At 39.1% G+C, this 17,496-nt stretch overlaps 1 protein-coding gene across 2 annotated transcripts in view; it reads right to left on the reverse strand.

Annotated features, from left to right (window-relative positions):
• INPP5F (inositol polyphosphate-5-phosphatase F) overlaps positions 1-17,496 on the reverse strand; it is a 95,846-nt gene that overhangs the window by 60,941 nt on the left and 17,409 nt on the right. For both annotated transcript variants that reach the window (XM_073240307.1, XM_073240309.1), the window contains one exon: positions 7,465-7,545. In XM_073240307.1, the coding sequence (XP_073096408.1) occupies positions 7,465-7,545 (81 nt within the window). Of the gene's footprint in view, positions 1-7,464; positions 7,546-17,496 lie in introns of those variants that run through there.

Consider the following 17,496-nt stretch of genomic DNA (forward strand, 5'->3'; position numbering starts at 1 on the left):
GAACCATCTGCACCAAGGAAACGGGAGATCAGATTGAGGAAACGGAAGTGATGGGAAAATCTGAGGCATACAGTGATGCAACAGGCCAAAGGGAGCAGAGAACATAGGGGCCTTTCAGCACCTATGTCCCCAAGGAGAGAGTAAAGGGAAGGAGAAGGAAGCAAAAAAGAGCAAGAAGATGCCAGAGGAAGGAGTTTCCCACACCACTCAGTCGCCTGCTTCCAAGACCCAAAGCCATTAACAGAATAGGCCCACTAAACTATAAGCACTGAAATCTTTTCAGGGCTACTACCCAGGAACCTAGTCATCGATAAAAGTCTTATCACTAAAATGAATAATTCTAAGAGTCTCATGAATGATAAAATGAATATTAAAGGACTGTATTTGAATTACATTTTAAATCATTCCTATTTGGGTAGAAATGTTATGCTGCAAATAATACTGTTTCTTTAGAATATCTCCCTCAAAACAACTTTAGTATATGAAAAAAATTACGTATAAGTACCAAAAGATAGATGTACAGTTGACCCTTGAACAGTACAGGTTTGAACTGTGTAGATCCACCTATACACAGATTTTTTTCAATAAATACATTGGAAAATTTTTTGGAGATCTGCAAATTAGAGAAAACATCTTCTCCCTGGCCTTTTTTTTTTGTTGTTCATTTTTCATTTTTTATTAAGGTATCATTGATATATAATCTTATGAAGATTTCAGTGAGCAACATTGGGGTTACAATATTCACCCATCCTGGCTTTCTTTAGTGTAAGAAAGTAGAAAGTATATAATCTATATAACACAAAATAGTTGACTAGTGATGACATCAATAAGAATTCCATTCAACAAGAGGCTATTAGTAGTTAAGTTTTTGGGGATCCAAAAGTTGTACTTGGGTTTTCAACTTGGGGAAGAGGCTGACATTTACACCCCAAGCTCCTGTGTTGTATTTAATCTTTTAATTAAGATAAAATCAGAAGTAATGGTAACAGACCACAACAAAAGTTATCTTCTGACTTAAATGTTTATAATGGCTTCACTGAGATATAATCTATGTGCCATAAAATTTGCCCATTTTAAGTAACAACATCATTTTAATAAATTTATAGTTGTGTAACTGTCATCACAATCTTTACATGTTTTTAATAAGGTGAGTTTGTCAGTAGACAATAAAGGCCTACTTCTCTCACAATGCAATTAACTGTACATAAAAATTAAATTTGTTATTTAAACAGAGCAGTGACTAAACGGTGTGCCCCAAGAACTAGGCCTCCAGCAGAGGCTGAGAGCTCTGCAGAGGCCCTGCCAGGCTTCTCTCTTCTCCAGCATCCTTGAAGATTGGATTTCCTAATGGCTTTTTAGGAAAGTACTAAAGCAGGGCTAGAGACACTCAATCCACTCATTACTCAACTATATAAAATACTTCATGTCATTAGTGCCATAGCAAAGTCTCCACAGACAGCAGCAGACTGATGTCACAGTTTTGAAATCATGTGCATAATACATTTTACCATTTTAATGACTGAGATACCTTCACCACTTCAAAAGTAGAGAAACAGCAGATGGTGAGTACTATTTTAATGACTAGGAGCTACTGCGGTGAATTGTCCATGGCTGTTCAATACTGTGAGCAGTAATTCACTTAATCCCTAAACCAAGAGCTTCTATTGCCAAATTCATCAAGATTCCTCAGTTTTCAAATTACTTCTGAACGTATCATGGAATATACATATTTTTGCTTTTTATATTGATACTTCTTATCCTGAGCTTATCCTTGTCTCAATCTTCAGATCAGATTTTAATTTAAAGAGTTTTAGTGATCCATTTAAAGTCTCTGACCGAAAGCAATCTTTCCATACAGATCTGTGTGAAGATACAGAGATCTCCCCAACATTAAACAGAAAATAGAGAAAACACATGAATAGTGTGGGCCTTTCACACAGCTGCTTACTCTGCCAAGAAGCATCTCACCTCTCACTCCCTGTCTCTCACCCCAGCCCTGTCCACATGATCTTACTCATTTTTGAGGCCTCAACTAAGACATCACTTCCTCAGGGATACATTCCATACAGGACCCCACTGCCCGCACCCCTGTCCATTAGGCCCTTCTGTTATGTGCTTTACAACATCCCATGCTTGTCTTCAGAAGCTGAAGTTTAGTGATAAAACTGTGTGATCTGGTAATTAATGTCTATGTCTTGGATTCAAGTGTACACTCCTGCAAGCTTCATGTTTTGTTAACCCTGCAGCTCCCAGCACTGAGTGCAGGCCTTGGCACTCAGGAGGCACTCCGTAAGTATGTGTTAAATTAATAAGGGTTTGCTGAATATTTCTGAATAGCCCCTGCTATGGGCCAGCACAGCAGGACACAGCAGTGGGCAGAGACAGCCCTGTCTTCTTAAAGCTTATCCTTCAGAGGGGACAGACAAAAGAGAGAAGGACAAAAAATGTGCAGTTACAATTGTGATAAGAACCTATCATTCTTACTTCCTCCTAGACTCACAAAGGATAAAGAATATTGATGTTTCATGGAGCTTTACTCTTCTTTCATTTATTTAGCACATTACAGGTCCCCTTTACTTGCTGTTCCTCATATTAATGAATCCCAACAGATCAAATCAAAGGCAGATGCACCCAAGCTGTCAAGAGGTAAACTACATTACACCCTTGCTGATAGTCCACCTGTCTGCAAATGTCTAAGGAAGAGGCCTTCCAAACCAAAGAAAGGCGAAGGGTACTCAAAGGGTATTTCCTAGGCACCAGGGTCAGCAGAACCCTTCTCTGGCAGAGCTTGCTAAAAAGGAAGGAATCAAAGGATTCCACAACTAAACAATACTTTAAATTCTTCCACCATACATTTTTTTAAAGGGGCACATGAATTGTGAAATATAGCCTCCACTAATGCTATTACCATACTACTAAAATCATTTCTTTCTATAGACTCCCACCATGTAGTCTTTTAGTGACATGTTAATATCATTACAGTTTCAGCAAATATTAACATTTTTGGAAAAAAAAGCCCAAGTAAAAATTTGTTCAAAATTATATTGCTAGAGTTTAAGTGGTTCTTTAGTGGAATATCTGACCCCAAGGTAAAAAAACAATAGCCAACATCTATTCAATGTTTACTATTACCAGGAACCATGCTAAGTACTTTATGTGAATTTTATTAAATCCCACAATAAGTATGTCAAGCAGGTGTTATCTTTGTCGTATAGTTGCAACTGATGCTTAGATGAATAAACTGACCCAAAGCATCTGTTTGATCTTCAGGATTAGTTCCCCTCTGGGCCAGGTGCCTAGTCAATGATACTTGATAAATGGCCTAGCACACCAGGAAATACGGGTAGGAAGCAACAGCAGGAATTCTCTTTGACCTGCTTTTGTAATAAACACTCCAGTGGACGGACATTAGGTTCCTCTTATAAGTCCCCTCAAAATTCATATATTGGAGTCCTAACCCCCAGTACCCCATAATGTGACCCTACTTTAAAGACAAGAGTCTTTAAAGAGGTAATTAAGTTAAAATGAGATCATTAGGGTGGGCCCTAATCCACTATGACTGGCGTCCTTGTGAGGAAATTCGGACACAGACACAGCAGAGAAAAGACAGTGAAGCCAGTGAAGACACAGGGCGAAGACAGCCATCCACAAGCCCAGGAGAGAGGCCTCAGAAGAAACCAAGCCTGGCAACACCTTGACCTCGGACTGTCAGCCTCCAGAACGGTGAGGAAGTAACTGCTGTGTAAGCCCCCAGTATGTGGCCCTTTGCTGTGACAGCCCAAGCAAACTCATACAGTTCCTGTGTCACACCCGCTTACATGCCACAGAGCTCAGAGTTCAGTGACAGGTACAGGGCATAGCTCACCCACGCTGTGTTTTAGACTGTCAATGACATCTGTTCAAATAAACTTATGTTCCCATCTCACTAGGTGAGAATAAAAACTTGTGCATTAATATGTAGAGAATAAGTAGGAGGGAAACAGGAGTGAGAAGGAATTTAAGTACGGATGTTTTATTCCCCTCACCCTCTGCACCCGGAGGGGCACACCTTAAGTCTCGTCAGTTCTAACACCTCCCAGGAGCACGCCTCCCATCGGACAAGCTGATGTGTGGCCAGAGCAAAGGTTTAATGGAGCACAGGGAGGGGAGGGCTGAGGCACCTGGGACAGAGGGTGCAGAACGGGCAAGCAAGAGAGGAAGACGGATGGGAAGGACCAGGAGCTTGGACAGAGATGCACGGTGAGGGGGCTGCAGTTCTCTGTGAGGGCGACGGAGGAAGGCAGAGGGGGCCCAGGAATGGTTTCCTTTTGCTTCCTGACCACTGCCTTTCTTAAGAGTCAAACTTGCTAGTGATGTGACAAGAGAAAATGAAAAGTCCAGAGATTAGTAAAATTTAAGACACTTTCCTTGCTTTTTAGTTTATATTGTTTCTCCAGTTTATTCCCCACCTGTCCCTCTTCCAAAATATTCTCTTCAATAGGTACCCCCACTGACTGCTAACCATTTGTTTTTGGTCCACAGAAAGGCAACCGGTGCAAGGAAGGGAAGTGCATGTAAACAGAGGCCAACCGCAGGAGGCGATCATACTTCACAGCCTCCTACATGCCCACACCAGCACTGGGCCACACACTCCCATGCTAGTAACTTATATTTGTAAGTGCCGTGGAAGGTAACTTTTGGGGCTGCTCTGGCTGCCCCTCCTACCTAGAGGGGTGGGCTTCTAGAACATGTTTGAACTCTGTGACCAGGAAGGCCCTTAGCCCAAAGTGGCCATATGAGTCTCTCTCCTAAGGATCTGAATTAGACGTACTACTCAATCCTTGATGGCTAGTCAGTCTGGTGATTGTAGGGGACATCAGATGTTCGTTGGAGGGCTGCAGGCACCATCTAAGAGCAGGAATTTTGTCCTACATACACAGAAACAGACAGAGCCAAAAGAGGAGACACAGAGGGAGAAGTGGTACTCAGAGACCACCTGTCCCCAAAGTGTAAACTTAGAGCCTGTTAAACTTCTATTTCTTGGTTTTGGTCCCTTGGGTTCCTAATAAAGATTTGTTTTGCATTACGTGATAGTCTACATTCACAACCTGAAAAGCCTTGATAAGATAGTGGTAATTTATCAAGTGCCTTCAGGTATCTCATTGAGACAATACCCTACAGGAGAGAAAAGATGGCAGGCAATTTCACTCATTTTACAGCTTACAAAGTAGAGGCTTAAATGCACTGTGGCCCCAAGGCACTGGCCTCCTGCCATGCAAGCCCTGTGAAGTCCCCTCCCACACTGGCTCCGGGCTTGTCTATGTGACTTCCTTGGCCAATGGGTACTGGCAAGCTCGGTGACACAGCAGAGGCTTGATAAGCCCCTGCACACTGGGACTTGTCTTCCTTGCACCCAGACACCACCCTGAAAGGACGTCCATGTATCCAGGAGAGGGAGGAAGGGAGGGAAAGAAGGGGAGAGGACGGGAGAGAGAGAGGGAGAGGGGAAGAGAAGGGAGAGACAGAGGGAAGGGAAGAGAGGGAACCCAATGAGAGGCTCTGGGGGATGAGACACATGGACAGAGATGCCACAGGAAGGACAACCAAAATGCCCCAGGCAAACCTCCAGCCCCAGGAGGCCAGTCAACAGAAGGAAAGGGAGGGAGGGCTGCTCACAGTCAGTCCACAGATCATTAGATATTATACATTGCTGTTTTAAGGCACAAACTTACTTTTACTCATGATAAAGTAAGAGATAAATCAAACAGATGTTAAATAACTTCCTCTATATCTCAAAGCTAATAAATAAAGCTTGAATACAGGTCTCCTGACTCATTTCAGTGAATTATTCACTGCTCCAAGATGTGACTAAAACTGAAGAAAAATCACTCAAAAGTTTCCTGTGCTTCATTTAAATAACATAAAATGCATTTTAGCTCAGAACACTCAGCTATGAAATTATCCTGTCAGCATATAAATGAATTTAAAATATATGCAAGTAAATGTGGACAGGTAGGAGAGTGTTACTAAAATACTTTGCATGGTTACACGTCTAAATGCTTTTCTTCTTATATTAAAAGAATTAAAAAACTACCCAGTGACAGGAAAAAGGAAAAAATGTATATATTCATACAAAAGTGAAAATCAGTAACTAAAATTTCATATATCAACATGGGTAAATCTCAAAAATATCTGGGGAGAAAAAAAGTATAAAAATACAAACAGCTTAATATCATTTATATTAAAAATTCCCCAAAACACACCTCAGCAATATATTGTTTAGGGATACATATGTAATAAAGCAATAGTGCAAATCAAGGGAATGATAAATACAAATTCAAAGTATGTTCTCTTGAAGGGGAAGAAGCAAGCACACTTGGAAAAGGCCACAGGTTTCCAAAGACACTGTTCATGTTTCATTTCTTAATTTGGCTGGCAGATGTGTGTTTTGCATAACGTATACCATACATCTGTGATAAACAACTTTTTTGTATCTAAAATATTTCGTAACAAAATCAAATTTTAAAAACAACCAAAGAATCTAGCAAAGGAAAACTAGATTGTCTCCAGCAATACGTGCTTTATAATATACCAAAATCAATATAGCTCCTAAATGCTCGATAATTTTATTCTGAAAGAATAAAAACAGGCACAGTACAGAGTAACTGTGCCCCCAACTACATGGTAATAACGGTAAGGCTTCCTGTAGTTCGTGGCTCATACTAAAATGGATGCTAAAGGAAAAGCAGGTATATAGTGCTTATATTAAGCCCTTTTCAGGATTTTCTGGAACTTGACTATATCACATCAATTCTCTCACCAACAAAACTCCCTCTGAACCCCGGCACAGGTGCCTGTCCTTCCAAGAGAGGGCCTGGTGCACAACCTAGGCCTTCCATCCGTTTGCTGCCTGGGAAGGGTGCCTGGAAGACAACACTGTGCAGCAAGAGACCCGTACTTTTCCCAGCCAGAATTGACTGGATCAGGAAAGGACAGCTGACCCAATCCGACCAGTCATGATCTGCCACATGCCGACTTCTGCAGTTTTATTCCCATCCTCTCCCTTGAAATCAGTGTAGTTGCTGTATCTTTCCATCAGAGCACCTACCACAATTGTCAATTATACATTTATTTCAGTGATTACTTACCGATGTATGTCTTCCCTCCTAAACTGTAAGCTCCATAAGGGTGAGAATGGGTCACTTCTTTCTCACTGTGTTCTACCAACTAGCGTAGTTCCTGATATACTACAGTATGCATTCAATATGTTTTCTTTTTAAAGAGGAAGAAAAGGTTGTAATATTACCTCCCTTTTTCTAAAGATTTGTATTTCATGAAACTTACATGGCAATACATCCATTTTAGGCCGACTCAAAGTTAAGGCAAAGGAATCAAAGCCATATAGAATCTATATTTATCCTCAAAGAAAGGACATCACAGTGCCACATTAAATTTGACAAACTGAAGGAGTTCACAGAAACATACCTGAATGAAGTTGAATTTTCCCAATAACACCTTCTACCAATCCCAAACAAATGGGATTCCAGGCAAGAAGTAGATCAGTAGCTAAAACAAAATAAGAAGCAGTCATGAGAAAATATTCATCAGAAAACCTTATTAAAACAGTATCTTTAGCAGTGTATTAAAAAATTATCAATGTCCCAAAGGGCACTTACGAACATTGAGAACTGATACATTACTATAAAGCAACGTGTGAGAAAGTCTTAAATCCGAGGACTGAATAAGGCTTCTGATAAAAGAACAGTTACAGGGAGAGAACCCAATAGTCTGAAACTGCATAGACGGAGGCAGTACTTTGGCGCCCTGCAGTGGAAGAAAGAGGCTGCTACACTACAAGAGGGCAAAGAGGAGTTACCTGCCATCCTACTGCCATAGCCAGTCCCAACAAGGCCTGGGAAGTTGCCACAGGGATGTCCACTTACTGGAGCACACTCTGAAAAGAACCCTTTCCCAAAGAAGCTTAAACCAAGCAAACCCAGAAAGCCAATGCTCTTTTATGTGACTTCTATAGCCAAAACAACAGGAACCGTCTCTATTTACTTAGCACCTACTATGTGCCAGGTATCCCAATAGGGATTCCTTACCTGAACCACAAAACAGAATGATTTTTGAGTGACTGTTTTCTCAATTCTCCCAATGATGGCACATAACTGGTACCATTCTAGATGAATAGGCAAGAAGTTATTTCAGTATACACAATGGATGCCTGAGGACATTAGAGCTTAATTCCCTTGTGGAACCCAAGTTGCAAAAGGCTGTTATGTATACATGGAAATAAATGTACATTAGTTGTCATTCAATAGCTGGACAAGATGAGCAAGAATGAGAACATATTTCTCTTGACAGAAAACTAAAATTACATTTTAATTACCACTTAGATTTTATTTTAGTAAAATTTTAAATCAATCTGTAATTCATGGGGTAATTACAGACTTAATAGTCTCCAAATTCATTTGAGTTTTGACTATTATATCTTGAACGTCTTTTTTGTTAATGATATACTCAGTGGGAGGCAAAAATAAAGTTGGCTTCTCTTTGTTTTTAATACAAGAATCAAAGTAAGATAATTAATTTTTTTAAAAGCCGGTACTACATATTATCATTTCTAATCCTTACAGCTCTGAGTCATGTTTTAGAAGTCCTATTCTACAGATGAAGAAAGGGAGCCGTAGAAAAGTTACATGGTCATACAGTGGGTCAGCGGCAGAGCTGCCGTTCAAAGCCAGGTCTGCATGACTCACCTGGGCTCTCAACCATTCTGCTACAGTACCTCCCTCAGGACCTTACTAGAACTAATTCAATAAAACAATATTTCCATTTTAAATAACATGCATTGTTTTATAAAAGCAATACCGTGTAAAACTGGGAAAAGTATTTCATCACTCCTATCCCACACCTCAGGAATAACATTATTTTGCTGTATTTCAGGTAAGATGTTTGTGTGCATACCTGATTGCAATACTGCAAATATCACATTATATGCCAAATTTTTCTTATAACATCTCATGAGTATTTTCTCATGTCTTTAAAATATTCTTTAAACTTAAAACTTCACGGCTGCATAATTTTCCATGAAAGGAAGCACTTCCTCACTCTTGGGCATGTGATTTCCAGTTTTCCCCTACGATAAAAGTACTGTGATGAATGACAATTGTCATGCAAATATTTTATTCACCTCTATAATTAATAGCTTTAGGACAGATTCCTAATGAAATTAGTAGGTGAAACAAAATTTTAAAGCTTCCAAGTATTACCAAATTGCTTTCTACCAAGGTTATATACCAAGTTAGATTTCTGCCAGAAGCATATGAAAATGCTTAAAGTCTTGCCATCATTTAGAATTTAACTTTGCTTATTTGATGGCACTCATTGCCTAAATATGTTTCTCTTCATTGCTGACAAAATTAAATATAAAATTGGCTACTTGTGTTTTTTCTATGATTTTCTTATTCATATCATAACCATTCTTCTTTACATTCCTTATTGATTTGAGTTACTTTTATATTAAGGAAATCAACTCTTTGACATGCTTGCAAAATTTTCCATTTTTAATTTTTATACAAATCTGTTTTACCTTTATGCTTAAAAAGTTGTTTACCCAGTATCAGTTAACTATTAATTGTACGTCTTTGTCAATTTTAAAAAATCTAAGTGTAATTTCACTAGAATTCATGTTAGTGTACAAACTAAAAACACCCTGATTTCTTTTGAAACAGTGAACCAAAATCCCTGTATCAGGCAGGCCAAGTTGTAACCCTGGACTCAGACCACAGTTGTAAGACTACCCCTTGGGTACCAAATGAGCTCTAGGAATATGGAGGAGGAAGAAAAAGTCAGAGCTAAAGCAGTCAAGGTCACACAGCTACACAGAAGAAATGGAACTTCAAACATAAGGAAAGTAGTGTGAAAAAAATGCAGAGGCAAGTGCATTGTTCTGGAATGTGTCCCTTCATGAGAGAAACACTTACCAAGTACCTGCCAGGAACCAGGCACTGTATCAGGCTAAGAAGACACACAAATAAAGGAGCAAACAGTCTGCAACAGAAGACCAAAGCGTACAGTGGATATCTAATTACTAAGACGGGAAAAAGTAAACTGAGGCCAATTGTGGAGAGAGATGAATTAAAGACTAATGCACCTGCCGTTCCTGGAGACCATGGCAGGCAGATCATGTCATAAGTAAAACAAGACTGCAGCCAGGGGTCAGGTGACAGCACTAAAAGGAGGTGGAGGCTGAGGGAAGAGAAAGGAGCTAGAATGTTTATATGTATCTGGGCTTGAAAGGACTTGGAGCTACCCTAGCTTGGGGAGTGGCGGGGTGGTAGGTGGAGAACGCACAGGAGATTAACACAAAACCCCTCAAAGGAATCTATATAAAGGACAAGAAGACAGTAAAAAAATTGACACTGAAACATCTATTCTCTCCTGAGTGGGAGAAGATGAGGACATGGCCAAGAGGAGCAGGAGGGAGCAAGGCAGAAAGGATGGGGTACGGCAGCAGCGGGGAGGCAGGTGGGTGAGAACCTCCTAACTCAACACCCTTTTTTATATTTGGAATTTTGAACCTTGTGAATGCTTCAGCCATTCATTAAAACAGAATTTTAACTTAAAAAATAAACTAGGAGAAGCTATCCAGATGACCAGGTTTTGTGTTCTGATGACTAAAATTAATAGTCACTGATAATCTTTGAGCCACACAGAGAGAAGCAGTTAAACCCATTATGGCTGAGGTCATGATGGGATGATCAAGGAGAAATAACTAGATGTAAGAACCAAAGGAGGTATTAGAGGACAAGAAAACAGAAGACGATAAAATCAAAACCACAGGTGTAAAAATTAGCCTTGGCAATAAAGGATACCGCTTTCCTCTAAGTCTGGAAGAAAAGATGAAAGGCTATGGAGGAATGGAGAAGAGAAGCAGATGAATGCTTTCGAGAGCCTAGACTCAGTAAAAACAAGAGTCGAAGCATTAGCAGGGGAAGGACAGAAGGGCCGCAGAGGGGCACCCGGGGCTTGACTTGGGGGGAAGGGGGAATCCAGAAAGTCAGTTTCTAAAGTGTGCTTGAAAAGCATGTATATTTTTTTAAACTCAGATTTTTCAAGAAAAGGGGTGTCAGTCCATTAATGGGTCATGAAATCAATTCTGTAAATGAGATCAGCACTACCAGCAATGAAAGAGAATAAACCAGGAAAATTGTACCAAGAGGAAAAATACCACGAAACTTTCCTTTCTGACACATACACCTATGCATGCAGTCACCAAGTCACGATTTAAAAAGTGTTTGTTTTTATGGACCTTAAACATCTGAACACACTAACTTTGGGGCGAGGGATCATTACACCAACTTTGTGGTTATTTTGTTCATCATCTATAGGTACTTGCTAACATTTCTGACTATTTAATTAACTTTTGAGAGAAGGCTGATTTTTAAGTCTCATGCTTTGTATATTTTTTTCCATTTTTTTCCAGATTTTTTCTTTATATGTTTTGAGACTTATCAAACATATAGATTCAGGATTATTGTATCTCCCTGGTGAACTGCTCTATTTATCAGGATGTAATAACTGCTTTTATTTCAAAGAATGCTCTTTGCCATAAAGTCATTTGTCTATCATTAATATTGTGAAAGAAACACATTAAGCATTACAAAGGGATAAACAGGAACATTGCTAATCCGATTGTATTACTTCTCCTACTCCCCACAGGCTTAGGGATGAAGTTTAAATTCCTTGAAAAGATTTATAAGGCCCTGCACGGGCTGGTCCTGTCCAACCTCCTCCAACCTCCCTCCCCCCAGTATCCTATTCTTTCAGTCATCCAGGAGTGTGCACAGGCTGGGTCTGGAATGCTGCTCCCCACCCACTTCTGCCTGCTTTTCATTCCAGTCACTGCTGTTCCCTGACACATTCCCCACTCCACCCATTCAGTAGAAACCACTCGCTTTTGTGGCCCTCCCAAACTCTGCTCATATTTCTATCATGGCACCTTATTTTGGTGCAGTGCATCTAATTATTTACTTGTCTGTCTCCCTAACTGAGCAGGAAGCTTATTGAGACCTCATCACATTTAGTTTTATGTCTCCAGTGCATGTACACAGCAGGCTCCAAAATGCTGAATGGACAAATGGGCGAATGGTACAGGAATGGAGAGGCAAGCTGAAGTCAGCTAATTTGCACTAAATCACATTCAAAGGTTTCACTAATCTGAAGTGGCAAAATTAAAGTCATCTGATGCATGTGAGACAAAGACCTCAGGGCTGACAGAGATAAAGTTACTACCCAATGCTACATAGCTTGTCAAAATCAAAACACCATTTTGCACTCTCAGTCCAGGGCTCTTTCTAACATATCTCTAACACTCTAAATTTCCCTACTAAATGTTCTTGGGTGTAATACTCTCATTTTACATTTATATGGGGCTTTCAGCTCCCAACATCATTCCAGCTGCACAAGCCAGAACCCAGGAGACATCCAAAATGCTTTTATTCCTCACCAAGTCCTATTGATGCTTTCTCCTCAGTATCTGCTGAATGTTTAATTTCTCTCCATCTTCAATGCCACACTATCCTTGGGCAGGACAAAATTTCCCCATCTGGATTATGACGAAAGCTCTTGTCTGCCCCACATCTAGCAGGTAGCTTATTAACACATAACAGGCAAGCAAATATTTATTGAATGCAACGAGGACTCTAGACAGTTTGGTACCGTGGGGCCCAAGGTAAAAGGTAGGGAGAGTTGTAAGAACAAGGCTGAAGACACAGGGACCAATTCAGGAGACAAGAGAGGAAATTCAGGAGCCATTCCTTCCAGTCAGGGCAGGTGCACATTTGACACTGAACATGGGAAACAGTGTGTAAAGGATGAACATGAGAAAATAAGCCACAGATCCAGGTGACAGACAGGAGTGTGCACAGAGTGACCTGGGGCTGACTCTGGAACGGGAAGGCTGGATAGTCAAGAGATGTGGCTGTGATGGGGGCATGGCCTGTATTCAGCTCTATTGCAGTCTGCAACCCTTCTCGGCTTTGGCTTTTACAAGGGGGAGTTCCATCTAACTTACAGGGTTTTTTAAAATGAGGATTAAATGAGAGAAATGTGTGAAAGTTCCTAGCACAAAATCTGGGCACATAAATGTTTAGCTCAAACTGGGAAACCTATATGCATTTAAAATTCCCGATTCCTACCACTCAAAAATCTCCATGGATTTTTATTCCAATGGTTTGCATTTGGCTTTAAAAAAAGAAAAAGGATGAAAGAGAAAAACTTTAATGTTTTTTTCTTATTAAATCTTATGGTAGAACCATAATTCCTGAAAGCCTTCTCAGAGTAATAGTTTATGAAAATCTCTCATTGCCTAAATATGCCCTCAGAATTCTGTTTCCTCAAAATATGAAACAGATCTTTAGATCTGATGTGGCTCAAAACCAGGCATCCAGTCTCAGGTCCTCAATTCAGGTCCAAGTAACATCAAGTGAACTGCCAGCTTCCTCCCCTGCCCCGAATCCTCTATATGGGAGAGAAGAAGCTAGAAGAGGCTGAGTCTAAAGGGAGGTAAAAATATACATGGAAGATGCAGGTATAGGTAGATATTAGTTATGTATGTAAAAATAAGTAAACGCTGGGTGTCGAGGGAGGGAGAATAGGATTGTGGAGTATCATGATTGGTGCACATGGTATGTGTGGGGTCATGGGGAAGACAGTGTAGCTCAGAGAAAACAGGGACTCTGTGGCATCTTACTACACTGATGGACAGTGACTGCAATGGGGTATGGGGACGGACTTGATAATAATGGTCAATGTAATAACCACATTGTTTTTCTTGTGAAACCTTCACAAAAGTGTATATCAATGATACCTTAATAAAAAAATAATATGTAAAGGGTATTAAGTCTGGAGAAACTATAAAAGAATATAAACAGAATGTGTAACTTTTAATCAGCAAAGAAAAGACACCTGACAAAAATTCAAGCTATCCAATGGAAGACAAGAAAGAGATGAAAGTAAAAAAAAAAAAAAGCACAATAAACAGAAAACATGGATAAAGATAGAAATAACTCCTATTTTACTAATGATTATGTGTAAAGTTTCAGCTAGCCAATTAAAAGACTTTTAAGTCTCAACCTCTCTATTTACTTCTATGTCTATTTTGTTTACCACGGACAGTAGGCACTCATTTAATAGTTACTAAACAAAATGAATAAATGAGTAAAAGTAAGCATGAAAAAGTAAATTGAAAAAATGGATTTCTCCTACAATTGCTTGTCTTCATTGACTTTTAATGAGACCAGCATCTTAAGTTTTTGCTGTTTTTAAAGGAAGCCCCAAAATACCAGTCTTTGCTATATGGCACTTTTAGTAGTAAAAGCATTTAAATACAATAAATGTTAAATGTGTGCTTTCTCACTTACCTAAAAATTCTAGGAAACTTTACCTTAAAACCTCCAACAGCTGCACATGGCTTTTCTTCCCAATAGAGAGACAAGAAACCCAGACAATAAAGAAAAACCTGAAGCAGGTAATATAACTGGAACAAGAAGAGTCTTTTTGAACTGCTGTGACTTTACTGCCTGGTACGGTACCTTGCACACATGAGACACTTCAAAATGTGTGTGCATTTTTTTTTAATCTGTTATTCTTCTCTAAAGAAATAAAACAAGCTGGCATTAGGAGAGGCTGTTGGTATAGAGGAAATGTGTAGATGACATGTGGCAGTTACAAGACAGCCACACAGAGAGAGCTACTACATTTAGTAACGGACACCCTGTCACCAATATTAATGGCTACCCTGGAGGCAGAAGGCACTGGAAAGGCAGAGAAAATGACAGCCATGTAATTAATTGATCTGCTCCAACAAATATATTGTTTCTAATCTTTCCAGTGTGAAAAAGTATATTCCAATGTGGCATACAAATTCAAATGAAAAACATTTGAAATTTGCAAATAGGTTTTAGATTCTAGGATTTTCAGTTATCTAGTAAAGAGTTGCTTACCAATTACAAGAGTATAGTATTTTTTAAATAATGCCAAAATCTAATTAGTGAAATAATTAAAAGTAACATACACCCAAAGACATAAGTGTTTTGTCATAAGCTCAACTGACCAACTGAAAGAGGTCAACATTTCCACTCTTATTTCAAATTCATTTGGCAGTACATGGCTTCTATTTTCATATGCCCTCACCTTCCTGATACACAGCAAACACTTGCCGAGTGCATGAGTCATTCATTCCAAGAGTGACTGCACTCCCTCAGCCCAAGAACAAGTCTGGGTTGTGCATGGCTGCTGAAATTTATAGGCACTTTCATTTGTGTCTTAAAAAAAAAAAAAAGGTGCTAGGGTATATATAATCAGACCCAAGTTTCACTTCCTGCTAAAGACAAAGAATATTCTTGTTCTGAAAAGACAAATCACCAAATTAAAACAGATGAGGAAAAGGTTTCTAAATGAGGATGTGAAAGTTCCAATTGTTACTCATCCATGCTTCAGTTCTGAGAATTTAATCAGGCCAGTAATTTAATCCTTAAACAGGTTAAGGAATAATTTCATTCAGGTGCCATCTTACAAATGCAAAGTTTGATACACATCTCTTTGAACTCTAATGGTAATAATTTTCCAGCATTCAACAAGCTAGAGAGCTTATATAAACTTATAAATTCTAACAGCTGATGACTTCCCAGTGTGAATTCCAACAGATGTCAGATCCTGGATGCCACTTACCATCATTTGGGAGCTTTAGAAAATACTGATACCTGGGCCCCTGCCCTATTAGGGTAGGGCCCTGGCATAGGCATGTTCTAAATCTCTCTTAAGTGATTCTAATGTACAGGCAGGCTGAGAATGACTGGTCTAAGTGGTTATAGGTTACTGGGTGGAACCTGCATTAGTAGCTTAGTTTCATCCTATCAGTCTGACTCAAAGATGATGCCTGTGCCACGTACAACTTTAAACTGTCTCATATAATAAAGAACCATAAACTGCCTAAAGATCCCATATAGAGTGAGTTGGCATAAAAGCTGGTCTAAGTTAATATAAAGAACTGTACTTTTTTTTTTTAAAAAGAAACCCTATGAATACTTTAAAAATGAGATAAACTATCTGGAAAAGGGATCTTAAGAATTCCTAGACTTTTCTTATTAAAACAGAGATCGAATTACAGTGCAGTAAGACAGCCACAGAATTTTGATCATGAAGGATATTAGAAATTTTTTAACTCCATAATAACCACACTAAAAATTATGAATCTCACAAAGAAGACAAGAAGTGACTATAGCATCTTACTATGCTTATGGACAGTGACTGTAACGGGGTATGTGGTGGGGACTTGCTAATGGGGGAAATCTAGTAACCACAATGTTGCTCATGTGATTGTATATTAATGATACCATAATAAAAAAATAAAATAAAATAAAATAAATTAGTCACAGGGATGAATGGTACAGCATAAGGAATACAGTCAGTACTATTGTAATAACTGTACGGTGATAGATAACTACACTTACTGTGCTGAGCATTTTATAACGTATAATGTTGAATCATTATGTTGTACATTTGAAATTAATGTACTTTTAGGTCAACTATACTTTAATAAAAAAATTTCTTTTAATTAAAAAACTATGAAAAAAAAAAGTATGAGTCTCTATATGAAGCATAAAGTCCTAGTTGTTACATCTCAAGAAAGACCCAATGCAACTCAAAAAGAGCAGAAGACACCCAGAAAAACAAATTTTTGTGAAAGGTCAGACAGTGTAATTAAACCCAGGAAAACCTGGTGGAAATGTATAAAATTATAAAAGGTGTGGACTTCACAGAACACTCAGAGTATCAGGATAGGAGAAACATATTTAAAAGACATGGCTTGGGAATAAATGAAGGGAAGTACAGCTTAAATTACAACTTCCCAAACTCATTACCTTAAAAAGCTGAAAATATAACCAATTCAAACAAGGATCTGATAAATCCTTGCATAATAAATTCATAATGCATCATCCAAGAAACAGCAATGTGTTTACTATCTACCCCTCACTTTCTGTGATCCCCAAAACTGTTCTCTCATAGAGCTTTCAGAAATAGGCTCTCAGAGCTAAATCAGAGCAGAGATGAGCTAACAATTGCTATTTTTCCTTTCCTTATTTTGAAGTTCTTAACCAAGATGCATAAAATTAGCACTTTGTTTATTAAAAAGACACAACCTTTCTCCCAGCTGGAGTTTAAATAATTCCCTAGCTTTTCCTGAACACTGTTCAAAACTAACTTAATCTCTTCCGTCTACGATTGTTTGTATAATCACTCTGGCCCCCTAGGTCCTCACCAACAGAAGCTCTGCCTTCAAACCCAATTCGCCATGTTAACTGGCCTCAAAGGAGGAACTGCTCCTAGATCAAACAAAGCCACAGCAGTGTCCTGTGGGGTGCGGGTGTTGGGGGAGCAGATCTGTACTATTTCAGTCTGCCTAGTTAGGCTTTATTCATTCTCATAAACTTTTCTTTTTTCAGTACC

Source organism: Manis javanica, chromosome 7 (assembly GCF_040802235.1).
Source record: "Manis javanica isolate MJ-LG chromosome 7, MJ_LKY, whole genome shotgun sequence".
In the NCBI taxonomy this organism is placed as follows: Eukaryota; Metazoa; Chordata; class Mammalia; order Pholidota; family Manidae; genus Manis; species Manis javanica.